The 17,461-nt window shown below is 37.2% G+C and overlaps 1 protein-coding gene across 1 annotated transcript; it reads left to right on the top strand.

The window, feature by feature from the left end:
- Positions 1-12,724: 12,724 nt before the first annotated feature.
- On the top strand, positions 12,725-17,281 carry LOC141623130 (CDT1-like protein a, chloroplastic). The gene is made up of 7 exons (XM_074439199.1): positions 12,725-13,123; positions 13,325-13,444; positions 14,606-14,825; positions 15,389-16,033; positions 16,144-16,321; positions 16,592-16,682; positions 16,776-17,281. Exons 1-7 carry the CDS (start codon positions 12,972-12,974, stop codon positions 16,831-16,833), a joined length of 1,464 nt encoding a protein of 487 aa, XP_074295300.1. The 5' UTR covers positions 12,725-12,971; the 3' UTR covers positions 16,834-17,281.
- The last annotated feature ends 180 nt before the right edge of the window (positions 17,282-17,461 follow it).

Here is a 17,461-nt window from a genome sequence, read left to right as displayed (position 1 = left end):
GGGTACCCGGAAATTGGTCTTATCGCTAACCTAGGTTGAGACCGATAGGGAGAACCAAGGGAGGGTAACTCTAGGGTAGTGTTTGAAATCGACCTCCGAGAGGAGTGGGATGACCCGGAATACGATGAGTGCTTTGTGACCTTAGCCTAATACTAGGTTACCTCGGGAAAATGCATGTTTTTGGGGTAGCCGGGTGTTAAGTTAGGGATTCCGACCTTCGAACCCGAGAGGGGGGTTGGTGGGTAGAGCTAGTGTCCTATTATGAGCCCGAGAGGGAGTTAGTAGGCAAATTAGAGCCATCTCCCCCTTACTTGTCTACCCGAATAATTAGCCTAGAGAATCGTGATGTGGAATTACGAATTGTTGTGGGAGAACCGAGTTCTAGGCCTTTTAATCATTTGATTTACACTTAATCTTTTCTTGCTCAATTTTCTTTCTTTTGTTTAATTGCATTTCATTTTGTTAGTTTAGTTGTTAGATTAATACCATCATCTTATTATTGTCGAATTAGCTAAGCTTAAGAATTAAAACAATTAGTAATCTTCCTAGCTCTTCGTGGGATCGACCCTCAATAGTGTACAACGACAACCGCGCACTTGCGAGGTTTAATTTGAAACCATCAGTTAAAGCGAAAGGGAGAGAGAAATAGAAGCACGCGGAAGATGGAGAGGGCGAGGGATATGAAGGCGGGGAAAGAGGAGAAAAAGAAATATGAAGGGTGAGGGAAGAATACCGAGTAGTATGAGTAGAAAAGGGAGGAGGAGCGGAGGTGTATGAGGACGCGAGAGCGTTGAAGATAAAATTGCGAAGAGAAAAAGTATGAACGTTAAGAAGGGGAGGAATTAGGGAAAGAGGGGAATAGGAAGGGGTAAGGAGGGAAGGACGAGTCTTATAAGGAGAAAGAGGTAGGAGTAGTACTTGGAAGGGAAACGATTAAAATTGTAACATTCCGTCTTGATGTTGATCTTGTTTGATGGATTGTCTTGGTATTGAGTTTGCTAGGGAGCGTTATGGAAGTAAGACAAAGTTGACAACACTTATGTTGTGGGTATTCGATAGTATTATGGAGTTAGTATCGAGAGGCTATGCTGTAGTTGAGGCTATGCTGTAGTTGGGACGATATCGTGAGTCATGGTATGGAAGTAAGCATGGTTGGTGGAGTTAGTGTTAGGTGTTCATGTTTTATAGTTGGGTTGAAACTTCGGGGACGAAGTTCTCTTTAAGGAGGGAAGATTGTAATACTACGGTTTTCCTAAGTCTGTTACTCGGCTGAATATGGCTTACTCGGCCGAGTAAGTGCGTCGTGTATTTCTAGTCAGGCTAATGTCCAGGGATACTTGGCCGAGTATGGGAATACTCGACCGAGTAGGGGATACTCGACCGAGTATACTCTATACTCGACCAAGTATCCGGTCTGACGGTGTTTATTTCCGCGGTTTGATTTAGAGAGGATTAGAGTTATATAAACGAGATTTACAGTTTCTTAATCAGTTTCTTCCGTGAGTCTTGTTCATCCTTCCTTTGCGCCAATTGTGTCGGTAAGCCTTTAGTTCTATGAGCTTTGTCATTTATCTTTTAGGGTTTTGCCCTAGTTTTATGATTTGAAGGAAAGGGGTTGTTGTGCATGTTTGTGATTCAATTGTATGATTATTGTTAGGTGGAGAATTCGTAGAGGAGCCACTTTAGCTTGCTTGATTACCTCGTGTCAGATTTGTGCTAAGGTAGGGTTTCCCTACTCGGTTTACTGTTTAATTAATTTAAGATATGTGTTATAATTGATTGTAAGATTGATATTGTGATTGATTGTTGTTGGTGGATTGGAGTATGGTGTTGGTGTTGAGATGGTTGATGATGTTCGCAAGGTGCGTCCTCAGCTGAGTGGAGTCACTTGCGGGAGAGGCTTCACGCTCTTGATTCGCCCTCCGTGGAACCCGCCTCAGGAGGGGATGTGCACATTAATGAACAGGGTTATCGTTCGTTGATGAGCGGAGGCTTAGGTGGGCAAGGCTGCGGTCCCCCACTGGCAAGGCTACACACTTTTGTGTGTAGTCAGTTACGAGAGGTGATTGGGAGTTGGAGATGGAGTGTGGAACAACTGTTTATCTTTATCCTACTTTGTCTTATTTTGATTATGCAGTGAACTGACCCCGTTGTTGTTTTGTAAAATCTGTGGTGATCCATTCGGGGATGGTGATCCGATTGTGATAGGTGATGATGGTCTTTAGCTATGGGAACGAGATGAGGAGTCATCACTTCGAGTCTAGCTTCCGTTGTTACGAGTTTAGTTGTTTAGCTTTCAGTTGTTTTGAGTAGTAGTAAACATTTCTTTGGTCTTGTTTTTGGAACTATGTAAACTTTAACTTATACACTTTAATAAATGTTGTGGAATGGTAACAGTCTCTCATGCTAGGGTGGTCCTTGGTAAGGTGCCTTTGTATGTGGGGGTGTTACAAAAATGAAAAATTAAAATAAATAGAAAGAAACTCGACTAAAAAACAATTATTAACCTTATCATGTTTCTTTTTCATTAATGTAGTTGTTAATAAAGACAATCTTCATAAAAATGTCATTTTCTTGGAAAAAGTATATGGTAATTGATGGAGGAGTCACAGTAGAAGGTAAGGAGCCACAAAAATATAACGGAGAGGACGAATAGAAAATAGGAGAAGGAGGATGATAAGATAGAGGAACATAAGGAGGCGGCAACTGTAACACGCCCACTTACCAAAGAGCCTTAACAAGACCTTCCCCAATAAGTAAGGGCGTTAACATCTCGGTTGGCCGAGGTATGTATATCAAATAGACCATAAAAGAACGATTAAATATCTCTTTACAAATTACAGCGGAAACAAAAGATAAAGGACTAACTATGACACTATAAGAAAGTACAATTAGTGAACTACTATCGACTCAAACCAACTTTATGTCATGCGACCATTCCAATACCGCAGCTATAACCAGAAAACAACTATAGCAACCTGAAACGTCTCACTGCTCACCATTTGCCGGCAATATCAAATGGATCACCGTAGACACAGGCAAAAAGAAGAAACACACCAATAAATATACCACACAAGTCAGTAACGGGATATTAAGATAGAAGAGTAAAGCAACTCAACATAACAAAACAACTTAACCAACAATTGCCGAACTCCACCACTCCTACCATATAGAATCCAATGGTACCCATCGCAGCAGGTAACCAAAACCGCCAGTGGGGGACCGCAACCTTGCCCACCTAAGCCCCGCTCATCACAACGGGCGAACCCAAATCATTAATGTGCACATCCCTCTTGTGACAGGAGCCACAAGGGGCGAACGTGGGGGTGAAGACCATCTCCCGACAATGGCTTCACAGTCAATACCAGTAATAACAACATCACCACCATCACCGTTTTCATACTGTAGCCGAAACAACTCATCAAGGTAACAATCAACAACAACAACAATAACCACTTGACATAATCAAACAAGCAACACCCATAAACTAAAACTGAGTAGGGAAACCTTTTCGTTGTTTCATAGAAATGTATCAATCATACTATACCAAGCAAAAACCCATATCATACCCTACAAACAACAATCATACCCTATTACTATACTATTCAAGATCTACTGAAAGATAAACAATTATTCACAAACTCATCTTGAAGAACAAATAGATGCCGACGACGACGGCAACCCGACTCGGTGACTCTATGCATAAGCTATCTCCCTTCCTGGATTAGTGTTACAGGCTAACTCATGATTGGTAGAGGGGGATGAGAGAATTGGGAGAGAGAGGAAATTAGGATTAGAAATGATAAAATGTATCGTGGAAATGAATTTTGTTTTAGCCTCCGTGTTTTATATTAACACGCTATCAGACGCGCTACTCGGTCGAGTATGGGACATACTCTACCGAGTACGCCGCACTCGGTCGAGTACCACAGTTACTCGGCCGAGTGACCTCTACTAGGTCGAGTAACGAGTTACGATGGCAACATAATCTCCCCTTGTCTCCTTTACTAAGGGTCTCTTATGATCAAAAGGTCAGCAAACGGGTCCCTAACGGGGCGGGTATTATAGCAACATTAAAGAGAAGAGAAGAGAAGAGAGAGAGAGAGAGAGAGAGAGAGAGAGAGAGAGAGAGGGGGGGGGAGAATGAGGGCGAGAGAGAGAGAGAGAGGAATAGGGGAGAAAATGAGGAAAAAAGGGTAAATAGAGGAGGACAAGTAGTAGAAGGAGAACATGAAGGAGGATAATGCAGATGCGGGGAAGGAGAAAGAGGTGGAGGTCAAGAAAGAGAGTAATGGAAAAGAAGAGAATGTAAGAGAGAGGGAAATGGAAGGATGCGAACGACAAGAGGAAATAGAAAGAAGGAGGAGAAGTGAAGATATGGAGGAGTAGTACGAGGGAAATGGAAGAAATAGTATGAGAGCAAGTAGAGAAAGAGGGAAAATAGAGGATATATAAGACAAAAATAGGGGAACACAAAAGTTATAGGGGAGGAAGAAGGGGAAAGGGAAGAAGGAGGACCGCGAGTTTTGAAAAGGAGGAGGTGGTTTAGGATGCGGCGCGTTGGAGAGAATAGAGGGAAAGAAACAGGAGGATGAGGTAGAGGGTGAGGAAGGTGGAGAAAAAGAAGGATGAGGAGTAAGAAGGTTAAGAGGAGAAGAGCTATTAGTATGAGGAAAGAGAGGAGGAGGAAGAGTAATTATAATGAAAAATAAAAATATTATAAAACAATATCGACAAAAAAAAAAAAGAATTTATCCATGAAATGTTTCAGAGGTGTGCCAGCGTAGCATGAGACTAAACATTACTAGGCGTGTTGTTTTTCCGTTAGTCAACGTTCATTTTACCTTCTCGTATTGTTATCAAATTCTTTTAGTTTGATTGCCAAAGAAAACCCTTACTTTGCCATAGAAATTCAATGTTAGTTCACACATGAAATGTCAACAATCAAAATATGCTAAGATACGCACTAAACGTCACCGTCAAAAATATCTTTGGTTTTGATTATTATATGGTTTGATGTTGTTGACCTTTCCAGGTTTGTGAAATTAATCCAAGAAGGGAGTTGGGTTTTTGACGTAACTGAATACCGAGATATATTGTGTATATAAAAGGATAATACGTATTGTTGGCTATAATAGGGTTGTTGGGTTCTCTTAATTGTTGATGACATGCCCATTTAACTTGTGCTTTCTTAGTTTCCCATTTCAGGATTAATCGATCAATTTGCAAGTCTTAATCAAGAATCGTCAATCGTTTGCTACCCAAGATTTAGAGTCTTTCATGTCAACTAATGTAAAGATGAAAGAGTAGAATACTTGTAATGGTAACAGTCAAGCCTACCGTTACTCATCACTGGTAACAGTGTGCTTGACTGTCACGTTTGACCTGTCACACTTGAAGCAAGTCTTTCTTTTTCGATATTTCACCTTTAATCAAAATAGGCTTTTATACATCAGCTTTAAAAGGAGTTTTAAACTTGAAATATTGGAAGGGTGGTCCTTGAAAAGATATTGTAATTTGCACTTCAAAAATTTTTCTCTTTTATGCTACAACTTTTCCTTGACTTTTATGAAATAAAGTTTGGCTCTTTCCTTCTATGATCAAGAGTTGTCCTCTTGTGAATGTCTTCTTCATTTTGTTTCTGAAAAATACAAATACCCTTTAAGGATAATTACAAGCCTTCTTTTCTCCTTTATGCTTCTTAGAAGGAAGCCCTTTTGGTGCTAATTTGGGAAGGTCAATACTTTTGTCACATGATCAAAAGTCTTGACTTAAAACCCTAGCTTACTTCCTCTCGTTTTCCCTCTATAAAAGGAACACCATCCTTCACTTTCAAATCAAGACTTTTACTTGAGAATTCAAAGTATTTTGCAAAATTAGTTTTATGAACTCAAAGCTTTTTCTTTTGCAAAAATCTTCTAAGTCTTCAAGAGTCACAGTCATTACCACTGTTACTTCACAGTATTATACTATCTCATCTAGAATTGTTTGAACCAATAAGTTGTCCTTATCAATTCTTTTAAAGAATTAGTTTGAGGAAACTTGGTCTTGTAAACATTCTAGTTAGAGTGTCGAGTTCCTAGACGAAGTAGTCTTAGAACTCGTGTCGCAACCGGAGTAGGTTGTTGGTCCTTTTATTGTAAGTGTCTTAAGTAGTCGAAGTAGATCGCTTCACTTATTAATAAAAGAAGATTGGATGTAGGCCCTTAGAGTGTTGGCCGAACTAATTCAAAAACCGTTGTGTTGATCTCTCTGCGCTTTTAATTCGGCTGCAATTTACTTACTCGTTCTTCATTTATGGTTTTGCTAGTAACAGTCCTGAATACTGTTACTTCTGGTATGTAGCTCTTACTTCACTAGCTAAGACAATTAAGTAACAGTCAGGTCAACTGTCACTCCCATACTTCATTAATCTCCTTAGGCTTTCGTGATACACATTTAATTATTCAATTTACTTTGATGTATCCATTTGCTCTTTATACTATTACTCAACTTACTTTAAGACAATAAAGATTAATTTGAATTTTAAAATAGTACCTAATATACCCACTCCCCCTCTTAAGTACTTAGAATCATAAACTCTTCAAGGATAAGTTGTTATGGATATGAGTGATAGGAGTAAGTCGGAGTTAGGGAACATGAATAGTGAACCTTCAAGTTACAATCATACTGGTGGTATGCGGCTGGGTGATTGGCGATTTAATGATGGTGGTTTAGGTAATTCGTCGATGGGGCTGGTTTCGAATGGGAATCCCATAGGTGTTAGTGGTGATGGAGTTGGGACTTCCGGTTCCTCGGGTGGTGCAACAATGGTGGTTTCTTTTGGCCAGACTGTGTGGGAACATCCTGCCAATGTGCCAAGCTTAGGTTTTAGTGAAATGAATGTTCATAGTGGCATGTTTGTCACCTATGTAAATTTTATCTTAGTATTCACCAAAACTCAATGGTGTATAATGATCAAAACAAAATTAACTAAAACAGTATTGTATCCGATGTTGTAGGATAATCAAACTACAATTTATTCAAAGACAAATGTTTTTCTGCAATAAAGATTTGTTGTCATACATATGAAACGTAAAAGATTAAAATATCTTGGGGGATCGTGCGCGATCATGCGCATCGCGCACGATGCAACGAACTAGTCTTATGAAATATTCTTTTCCTCAAGATTGTTACTTCGTATGGTATAGGTGGCCGTGACTCATTTCATACAAATAAAGGAAAGACGAGGGGACCAATTATTGGATGAAAAGTGGAGCAAATTAAGTGTGAAATATCAAATTGTCCATTAAAAGAATTCTCAAAATAAAAAGATAAACAATTGACTGAAATACCCAAAATAAAAAAAAAAGTAAATAAATAATCGGAACAAAGGGAGTACTCCATAAGTGATGAGACTGATACTGAAAATTTGCAGTTATGTACTAGCTTCATGAATGTCAAGAGAAGATAATCCCTTGGATCACTAAAATGTAAACAATTCTGTGGAAAAAAAAAGATGTAACCAAAAAATCCGCAAACGTGCGCAATATCTTCCTTGTTCCATGTATAAATGAAGACAAAACAATGAAAACAACTCAATCAACTCAACTACTCAACAAGCTAGAATCACCAAGAACAACTTACTTGACAAATGAACAGAGCATCTTATTTGTGATGTGAAACACAAACTAAAATTTGGTTGCATTATGAATTTTATTCACTCAATCAAATCCATTACACTATAGTTTACATATCAATATATATCTACAATCAAATAGGAGTAGAAGTAATTAAATCGACAACACATCATTAAACTCTACAATTACGTACTTCCCATTTCTGAAAACTCGGAAACAATAATACATTTAAACTCAGTTAGATTTGAGTCGATTGTATTGTATTACCTCTGAAGGTATTTAATCCTTTTTTTTTTCCGTCTCTCATTTCCCTAATAACCCTATCTTATTCCCAAGAATCTCTTCATAATCTTTAATCCCTACTTCTTCCCAATCATTAATCATTTCATCATCTTTAATAATAATTTCACCTTGATCACATTCATCATCATCATCATCTTCAACACTCTCAATCTCAATTTCAAACAATTTTACATCTTCTTGAATCATTTCTTTTAACCCAATATCAAAACTTACATCTTCATGAACATCATTTTCTTCCACCAAACTTATTTCGTCACCATTTTTACTATTTTCAACTTCTTCCATTTCTACCCCTACAACCCTATGGAATTCTACCATAGATTTACCCTCATCTTGAGCTTCTTCAAGCTTGATCACCTCATCTTTGAAGGGTATCCATTGGAAATTGTCAACTTGTAGTTCATTTTCCTCAGTAAAAAGATGATCATCTTTGTCGGCGATTATAGGAGTCATAGCAAAAAGCTTAATGAAGAGAGAAGTGAAGATTAAAGAAAGTGAAATTGTGAGAAATAGTTCAAATAAAAGTTCCATAGATTAAGGTGAAAGATATAGACAGATTGTGTAAGGAAAGTTTTTAAGCAGAAATTGATGAAGAAAAAAGGAAGAGAAGTGAAGAAAAGAGCAAGCTAAGGGAGCAGAAAAGTATATACTCCTACGAAATAATATGCTTACTTTTTCTTTTGGGTTCCTAGCTTTAATGTGACCAACCAGGAATTTCATTAAGAGAAAATATATGATTAGGGGTAATTATCTTTATACAGTAACACATTGGTCAATACTCCTTATCATAAGCTTTCGTCTAACATAAGATAAGGCCTCCATGTAATCTTACTCCTTATTTTTCATCAGAAATTCTCATTTAAGACGGGTATATCCATCTCAAATAGTTAGAATAAACAAAAGCGTAAGTATAGGGAAAAGCGACATTTTGTATTATATGTACAATGGGATATACTTGACCTGTCTTAAGGAGATAAATGGTTTTCTTATAATTAGGGATATTTGTGCATTCCATACTTTGTCGATTACTTCGTGTAAGATAAATACATAATACTCCTATTGAATAGTTTATTAAGTTATTTTACTCATTAAATTATTTTTGAAACTCACAAAAATACACGTATAGGAAGTATACGAGGAAGTAATAATTTAACCATATCGCCTAAAAACCTTTTATCTAATTAACTATGATGGAGTGTGATTAAAAATAATGAGACTTGACATGGTGTTTATTGGTTATAATGGAGGAGAGTTTCTCTCCATTTCCTAAAAAGAAATGGAGAGGTCATTTTCTTTCGGTGGTCCAGATCGTATTCTGGCATTATCGAACGACTCAAAATTTATGGGTAAAAATAAAGGGATAATGAATTTTGGTGGAAAAAATATTATTAAATGAGTTTAAGAGATGAAATGGGGAGGAAATGGAGAGAAAGAAAGGCATGAGGTACAATAATTGGTAATAATAAATAGTAATTTCAACTTTCAAGTGTATTTTCCTAATCCTTATACTGATGGCATTTTCATCGTTATATTTGAATGTTATAGACAATAGCTGTTTAATTATTGAGTACTTCATATATTCACAATTTCGCGGACAATTAATGTTTTAGATTACTAAACTTGCTTAATTCTAAAAATTTATAGTTTAAGATTGCATAATATAAATAAAAATAATGACAATTTAATTAAAATGAACGTATACGCTAAAGAGTTGTCTTGTGTAAGGCGGTTTTACACTAATATTATTGTAAGACAGAGTCAAACACAACCTTATTACCGGGTAGAAGTGGTTACTAAAATATTTCACTTTACTACTATAAATTTGTATAAACCGTCTTACACAAGCATTTACATATTTTAATTATCTGCTGATACACAAAATCTCATAACACCTTCAATAATCATAAATCATCATGTAATTACTAATTGACTACCATAAATGTAAATATTTGAAATTGACAACTAGCCTACAATTTACAACACTTACTATAATAATAATAATCATTGTTTGTTAGATGTCACCATAGATTTAGATATAGATGGGTTAAATTATACAAAGTAGCAATCAAACATGAGGAAATGGTCCTAACTTAAAGAATGTAGGGACAAAAAGTCCCAAAAGGGATGAGATAGAATGAAAGTGATTGGGTGTCTGAAAGAGAAGAAAAAAATCAGAGTAAGTTGTAATTAAGGTATCTTGCATCAGGTACCTAACTGCATTATGTCACTAAGTAAGATTTAAACATTACTTGACGCCTTTGTTTCAGTAAATACCCTTCTCCACAGGAATTTAGGCAATTTAATGATTAGATCGATCTTCCTTAAATTTGGATTTTTCATCCATAAGAGTTTAGAATTAAACTTTTAATCACTTATTTAAAAGATAAGTCTTCACCATTCACAACAACCAAGTTTAGTTGCGCATAAGACTATTTAAAACCTTGTTTCGTGTTCAATTGCCTCATTTCTACTCTGCTTTGGCCGGCCTCCATTTTCTCCTCTTATTTCCGACTAATTTCACTTGTTATATTGCCATTCAGGCTTTAGCTGCTCTTGTCGGGTACCTAAAAAAATTCATAAATACAAAGCAGTACTGAAATCCTCCACGAGTTAGAAAACGAGGGTAACTTAAATCTATTTATTTGCAATCACGGTGTTAAGCGTTCTTTCAATTATAGTTTGGGCATAAGATTAGAGTCAATAAGTCTCAAAGGAAGTAATCACGGGATGAAATAACATTATACTCCGTACATTATTAATCGAAATAGTATCAACTAAATGGTTTTTTCACACATAAAAAATCCGTATTAGTGTTTGATATCACAAGAACTAGCCATGCTTTCCGATAACTTTTTTTAAACAAATCGTATCACGTATTTCCGCATGTTAAATACTTCATACGTACGAAATACGGTTAAAGTATCGCCTCGAAAACCACTCAAAAGCAAGTGTTACCTTTGTTATGAGTGGGAGGAGGCGTAATATAAAATAAGCTATTAGTAAAAATGATCATGGTTTATAATAAAATAGACATTATGAAAACCGATGTCAAATGAAATAGCCATTTTGAGTTACCAAAAAATAAAAGGGATGTGAATAATGCATAAAGGAATACGAAAAAAGAAGTCTTTTAATAACTTTGTGAGAGAAATTTGTTCAAACTATAATGCTTAATAGAGAAACTAATAAAATGGGATTCGTAAAAAAAAATAGCTATCAAAAATAGGTACACGTCGTATTGTTTAATTATTTTGCATTTTTATGTACAAATGGAAAAAAAAATTGGTAGTGTGCTAGGTGTGTTTAACGGTCTCGGATCTGGATCTAAATACCGCGTAGAACGAACAATCCCATATCCCAAAGCCAAAAATCGGACCAAATGGGAGGGTGCTCGGACCGGTTCGAAACGAAACCTTTTTAAGTGCTATGTGGACCAAACTAGTATCGTTAGGGAGGTTAATTGTTTTTTTTTTTCAGCTTAAATCGGACCGGAGATCGAATGCATATTTGTGTACCCAAAATTAAGCGTGCGTTTAGTCTGAGAGTACTAGGAAGTGGGAAGCGTTGTGCATTGTGCAGCTAGGTTGCACGGACACGCCTGTTTTTTAGCCTTCACGTGTCGGACACGGTGTCCGACACGGACACGTGAGGGACACGCCTCAAAACGTGTCCGACACTCGTTGAACCGTGTCCTTGGTTTTATTTAATTTCAATACGTCTTGGACACGGCAAAGACACCTCGGACACGGCCCGTGTCATATGTAGACACGGCTAATTGCAATATTCATATACCATTTCAAATTCTCAACTACGATTTACAACATCTGTTCAATTGGAGTATCACACAGTTCCCTTCGCCTTTGACTACTCCGGTGAACAGCACCTCCGACGCCGACGACCTCCGGCCTCCACCTTGTCGTCGACGTATCCCTCTCGGCTCTCGGCCTCTCACAAGTTTGTTTTGCAATTTTTCCCAAATTGAATCTAGGGTTTGTGCAAATTACATTAATTTGATCCTTCACTATCCATTTATTTGATCGTTGAACATGATTGCGTAGAAAATAAATAGAAAGTAATGGTGCGTTGTTGGCTTGTTGCTAAGTAAGATGTGATTGTTTCTTGGTTTTATATTTTTGTAGAAAATAATGGGTTTATTTCTTAGTTTCTTGATAAGTAAGGCCTGATGATGGGTTTATTTCTTGGTTTAATATTTTGTACTCCCTCCAAGTTTTATCCTCACATATATTAGAGGAAGGGGAAGATACGTATTACTTGGAGTGAGTATAAAAAATAATGGATGTGTGATCGTAGACTTCTTTGCATTTTTACGTGTAAGGTATTAATATTAGTTTTGTTATTTTACGACTTTGTCGTCTTTAAATGAGCAAATTTTAGATATTCGTTATAAGAAAGATCCACATGGTAAGGTTTCTCTTTCTTGAAACTTACCTTTCGCCACAATAAGATTTTCAAGCTAGAATATTTTTAAGCTACAAACTACTACAATGGTAAGCTACTAGCTTAGTGTTGTCGCCTTAAAATCACTATATGTCAACTACCTTCCACAACACTCTTTTAATTAATACATTTACTTATTTTACCTAGAAAATAAAAATTAAAAATATTTAAGTGTTGTTTTAATTGGTAGATTTTTTCTTGTAGGCCCATTTCAGCCTACTACTTATTTCGGAGCTACTTAAAATTTAATTTAAGCTAAGATATAAAAGTCTTTCCCGATGGTTAAGCAAGTAAAGAAAAAAACTTTTTTATTTGCAAGCGATCGTTTTCGCTAACCATTGGAGATCTTTAATGTTATTCAAATTTCCTTTATTTTAATATGTATATTGATTTTTTTTTGCGTGTCCGTGTCATAAAAAATTTTAGAAGTGTCGATCCCCGTCGTTAATAAGGTGTAGGTCGTCCCGTCCGTGTCCATACACTAGTACCGGCCTATAGTGGGTACTTGGATAGTTTACATTTCGCGGCAAAATCGAGGCGCGCAATTATATATCCGCGCCGGCAACCCCTTCTTTCCCTCTCAATTCGACAATGGCTTCCATGAAACCACTGCCGTCCGATCCACTCAAATCACCCGCCAAACCTTCACCGTCCGATCAAATCTCCATCGCAACTCCGATTAAACTCTCGGATCCCCATAGTAGGACCCGACACAATCGCCGCCCTCTTCAACTACCCGACAAGTAAGCACGCATTTCAAGTTAATTAATCATTTCATTTATTTAATCACTTTCTAAATCATTTCCTAATCATTTGTTTATCTTTTTATTCTATGATGAGGTGCAAGGGTATTTTAATCAAATTTAAACAAATGATTGAGACGGAGTGAATATTTTTTATCGATGTTAAATTCAAGTTTTGCACTTTTTTTTTTTGGGATGAAGGTATGAGATGTTATTGAAGGCTTTTGATGCATTGGATGCGTCATTAAAGTTGCTTCGGTTACGGAAATCTGTTCCTGTGTTTAGCAAAGTTAGGGTTATGATTGAGACTATCTCTGAAAGGTATTTTATCATTTTCTCTTTTTTCATGTTTCGATGTGACACGATTTGTGTGTTTTATTTTTGTTGTGCATATGTTTGTGTCATTGTAAGGATAGGTTGGATGTCATTGTTGTTAGGATGGTTGCGAAACCGTTTCCGCCTTTGGAGAGTGAAGGAGGGGTTGAGGGATGGAGGAAAATTGACATGTACAGAGTATTTGAGATATTGTAAATCCTTGTAGAAAACCTTAAAGGTTATCAATTGTGCTAAGACTGTTGTTAAAATCCCGATCCGGATTGTAGGATCTTACGATTCTACGATCCAAAAAGTGGTGACCGATCCCGATCCTAGGTAGGATCTTGCGATTCAACTTGTGTCAAATTTTTTTTAAAGTAGAATCTTAACCCGATCCTACGATTACACGACCAGATCCTACATTATTACCATTTCAATTTTTACTATTACTAAAATTTTATATATGACTTTTAAAATAGAAATCTACTATAAACCAGAATAGTTAGTAGGCACATGCTAAGATAGTAGTGTTTTGAGATTTAAGTACGATATTTTAATATATTTTGATAACACAATTATGTATTAAAGTTAATCTGTAGGATCTTACGATTCTACGATTCGATCTTAGGAAGCTCATCGATCCAAAGTAGGATCCCGATCTTGACAACATTGAGTGTGAGACACTTCTTTTCTATATACACAAACTTATTTGTTGATAATAATGAGCGAGTATTTAACCGATAAAAAGAACGTCTCACAGTGTATTTATGATGCTCAAGAGTTTGTTTTGCGAAGTTGGGAGCGCAATTGGAAGATGTTGTTGAGTGGCCTGTAAGAGCTTTCGTGAGGGTTCTGACATCAAAAATGCGCGGAGGAGCTTGTATCTCGTTCATATGCTACATTTAAATATTTCACATGGATTATTGATGAGAGAGTTGAGGAAGTATACTGAGTTCACTAGTCCTTTGGTTGTCAAATGGTTTTGGGATGGAACTTGAAGTCGATGGGGTTATGAAAATGTCATGTTCGGTTGATGGTTCTTTTGTCACCAGTCACCACACTGAAGTTCTCCGTTGTGATAATACTTTAATATATTGCATTGGTAATGGCTTGATATCTAGAAAAATTTTAGGCATTGGTGGATTTTGATGTATAAATGTAATCCAGGAGGTTTACTCATCAACATTTGGCGCAATTAAAGTTTCTTTTGCCAGATGAGATTGGAATTGGGAAGGTCTTATTCCCTGACGAGGAAACTCGCTGTATGAAGTATGATCTTCATCTCACAATAACTGGTTCCAACAAAAGGAAACGAGGAAAGAGATACTCATGCCTTAGACACCGTCTAGTCTCACGGCTTTTGCAATTCCTTAAAGCCCATCCCGAGGTAAGAGTGCACGTTGCTTTGTACATGTCTCTTAGAAGTACCTTGAAATTTCACTTTGTTCAAAAACTTGCTTGCGGAGCTCAGGATAGGAAGCTTTATTGAGCATTGAATGGTTATAACCAATAAACAGTACCAAATTCTGTATGATCTCTAGACTAGGTTGCCAAGTTTCTAAAGACAGAATTATAGATGCTTTCCTAAGGTCCACTGACTACCATTTGAGGATAAGGACTGATTCTCGATATGACATTTTTCTCCCTTCCTCCTTCTCTGAAAGGAAGGATATGTTTGTGACGTGTCTGTTTGAGGTGTAGCTTCTTTGCTTCCGGTCTTTCCGACTTTCCCTCCCAATGCCAGGAAATTGGTCTCTGTATAATGATGAGACGCCTTCAGCTGAAAATTAGTTTTCCTGCCAGTATAGCAGCAATCGAGACTATAAAATGCAATTAAATTCATGTAGATGAGCTGCTGGCTACTTTTCTCTTTTATGGGGTTTGATCTTTATATCAGTTTACCAATACTTTGTCAAGTTACTAAGACCACATTCGCTGTCTATGTCCTAGGGAACTGAGATACCAGAGAAAGAACTGCCAGAGCCTTTCAATCAACGAAAGCAGGATCAGATGTTAAATACCATCAAACAATCAAGCTCTTCCACAACCGCGCATAAATACTCGGAGTCTAAAGAAAGCGGCCAAGCACAAGCATCTCACTTATCTATATCATTCAAAAAGCATTTTTCAAAAAAAGGCTTGGGTAGTCGAATTGAAAGAACTATTCAAAGTTCATCAGTGCCTTACCATTCACCATCTATATCTACCTCGAATCCCAATGACAGTGAGTCAAAATCTGTCATCCCGGTATCTGGAGCCGCACAATCTAGGCAACCTGCAGCTCAAATAAAACAGAAGTCTTCGATGGATCATGACACATGCTCTTTTCATGTTGCCAAAACTCAGGCAACGCCTATAAAATCAGTTGGAGCTACAATGATGCCAGCCACACCATCCCTCCAGACACCGAAAATGTGTAAGCGTACTCCAGATAATGGTAACACCAGATCAGCATGTGATGTCACCAACCGCCCGTCTTGCGCCAGGTCACTTATGTTTGAAGGTCCTTCAAAGAGTACGAACATTGAGCTTCAGTTAGATGAGGCTGACTGCTCAGACATAGTTGATGTCCTTCCAGAGAATCTATTACATTTGGTAATATTATTAATATTTCACATGTCCAGTATCAACGCTGTTGTCCTGCTTAGGGCACGTCTCTCCCCACTTCTTATTTTGATGTTCATGGCTACTGTGCATCTGTGCAGCTAAAGGAGGAAGAGAAGAAAAAGGTAGAACAATCAAAGAGGAAACTGATGATAGTCAACCTGCCAAAGATGTTTGACAGGATCCAATTATTGTTCCAGAACCCTAAATCTTCAGCTATTAGAAAAGAGGCCCTGATTCGCAACCTGACTGTCTGTCATTCAGACATAACTGATGAAAGTAAGCTTGGACAGTTACAAGTTCCGTTACCCAATAGTATATTAATATTCCCATATGCAGCTGTCCCAATATACTGTTATCGTGATATTGACCAAAATGAGATTTAAATGGGATAGTAATTATCTTAGTGAGTTTATGCGTATGGGTATTATTTATAACTTAAGTGAGTTGGTCTCACATTACATCAACATTATCTTTCACGAGACAAAAGGGTACTCCGTATAACATATAGTATAGAAAAATTTATGGAGTACTGAATTGTATTTACAGGTGAAATTGAGGAGCAGCTAAAACTATTGGAAGAAATTATTCCAGAATGGATTGTCCACAAATTTTCACCTTCTGGAAATAAACTGTGCAGGTTAGACATTTTGTTCTTGCTTTCATATGCTTTGAATTATACATTGTGTTCCTGTAACCTTATCTTAACTGCGCATGCTTGACACATTTTCAGCATCAATAAGGCATTAAATCCAAACACCCTTCGCCAGCAGATCTACAAATCTATCTGACAGAGTCCCGTATGTTCGTGGGCATCAATATGGGTAGCCACTCCGTATTGCAGCCGAGCCGTTCAGAAGGTTGCCATGATTCCATTTGGAGGCGATATTGGTCAAATTTATAGTGCCTAGACAGAGATCAAACCAAGACATGTCTACGTCTTCTTTTGCCAGTGACAAAGGCAACCATTAGTCACTTAATGTAGTCTTTGGTCACTGGATGATGTCCTTGGCCTGTGCCATCTAGGTTGGTGATGCTTCTGTTGGAACACGTTTTGTGTCGTGCCCAGCCGTGCCCAAAGAATGTAAATTTTGGGGAGTTTTTGTGTTCCAGAGGCACATACTATCCTTTTCATGTACATAATCGATAAGACTTTTTAGTTACTTGACTCGAGTAGTTTGACCTGTACTCACATTTGACATCTTGCGTCCCTGTTCTATCAATATTTACATTTCTCTAGTTTTATAAGCATATTGATGCACTCATGCACAGAGAAATCAAATCAAGTTATACACCCTGGGCTTATTTTTAAGAGAAGAAATCAAATTAAATGTTGTTTGACCGATACAATTCCATTACTTCATATTAGTTTTAGTTCCAATATCCAACGGCTTCATGCCAGCCTTACAGTCGCATCTA

The sequence above is a fragment of the Silene latifolia genome, chromosome X, assembly GCF_048544455.1.
Source record: "Silene latifolia isolate original U9 population chromosome X, ASM4854445v1, whole genome shotgun sequence".
In the NCBI taxonomy this organism is placed as follows: domain Eukaryota; kingdom Viridiplantae; phylum Streptophyta; class Magnoliopsida; order Caryophyllales; family Caryophyllaceae; genus Silene; species Silene latifolia.
Note: the sequence above shows the minus strand (reverse complement) of the source record. Positions and strands in the feature narration are given on the sequence as shown.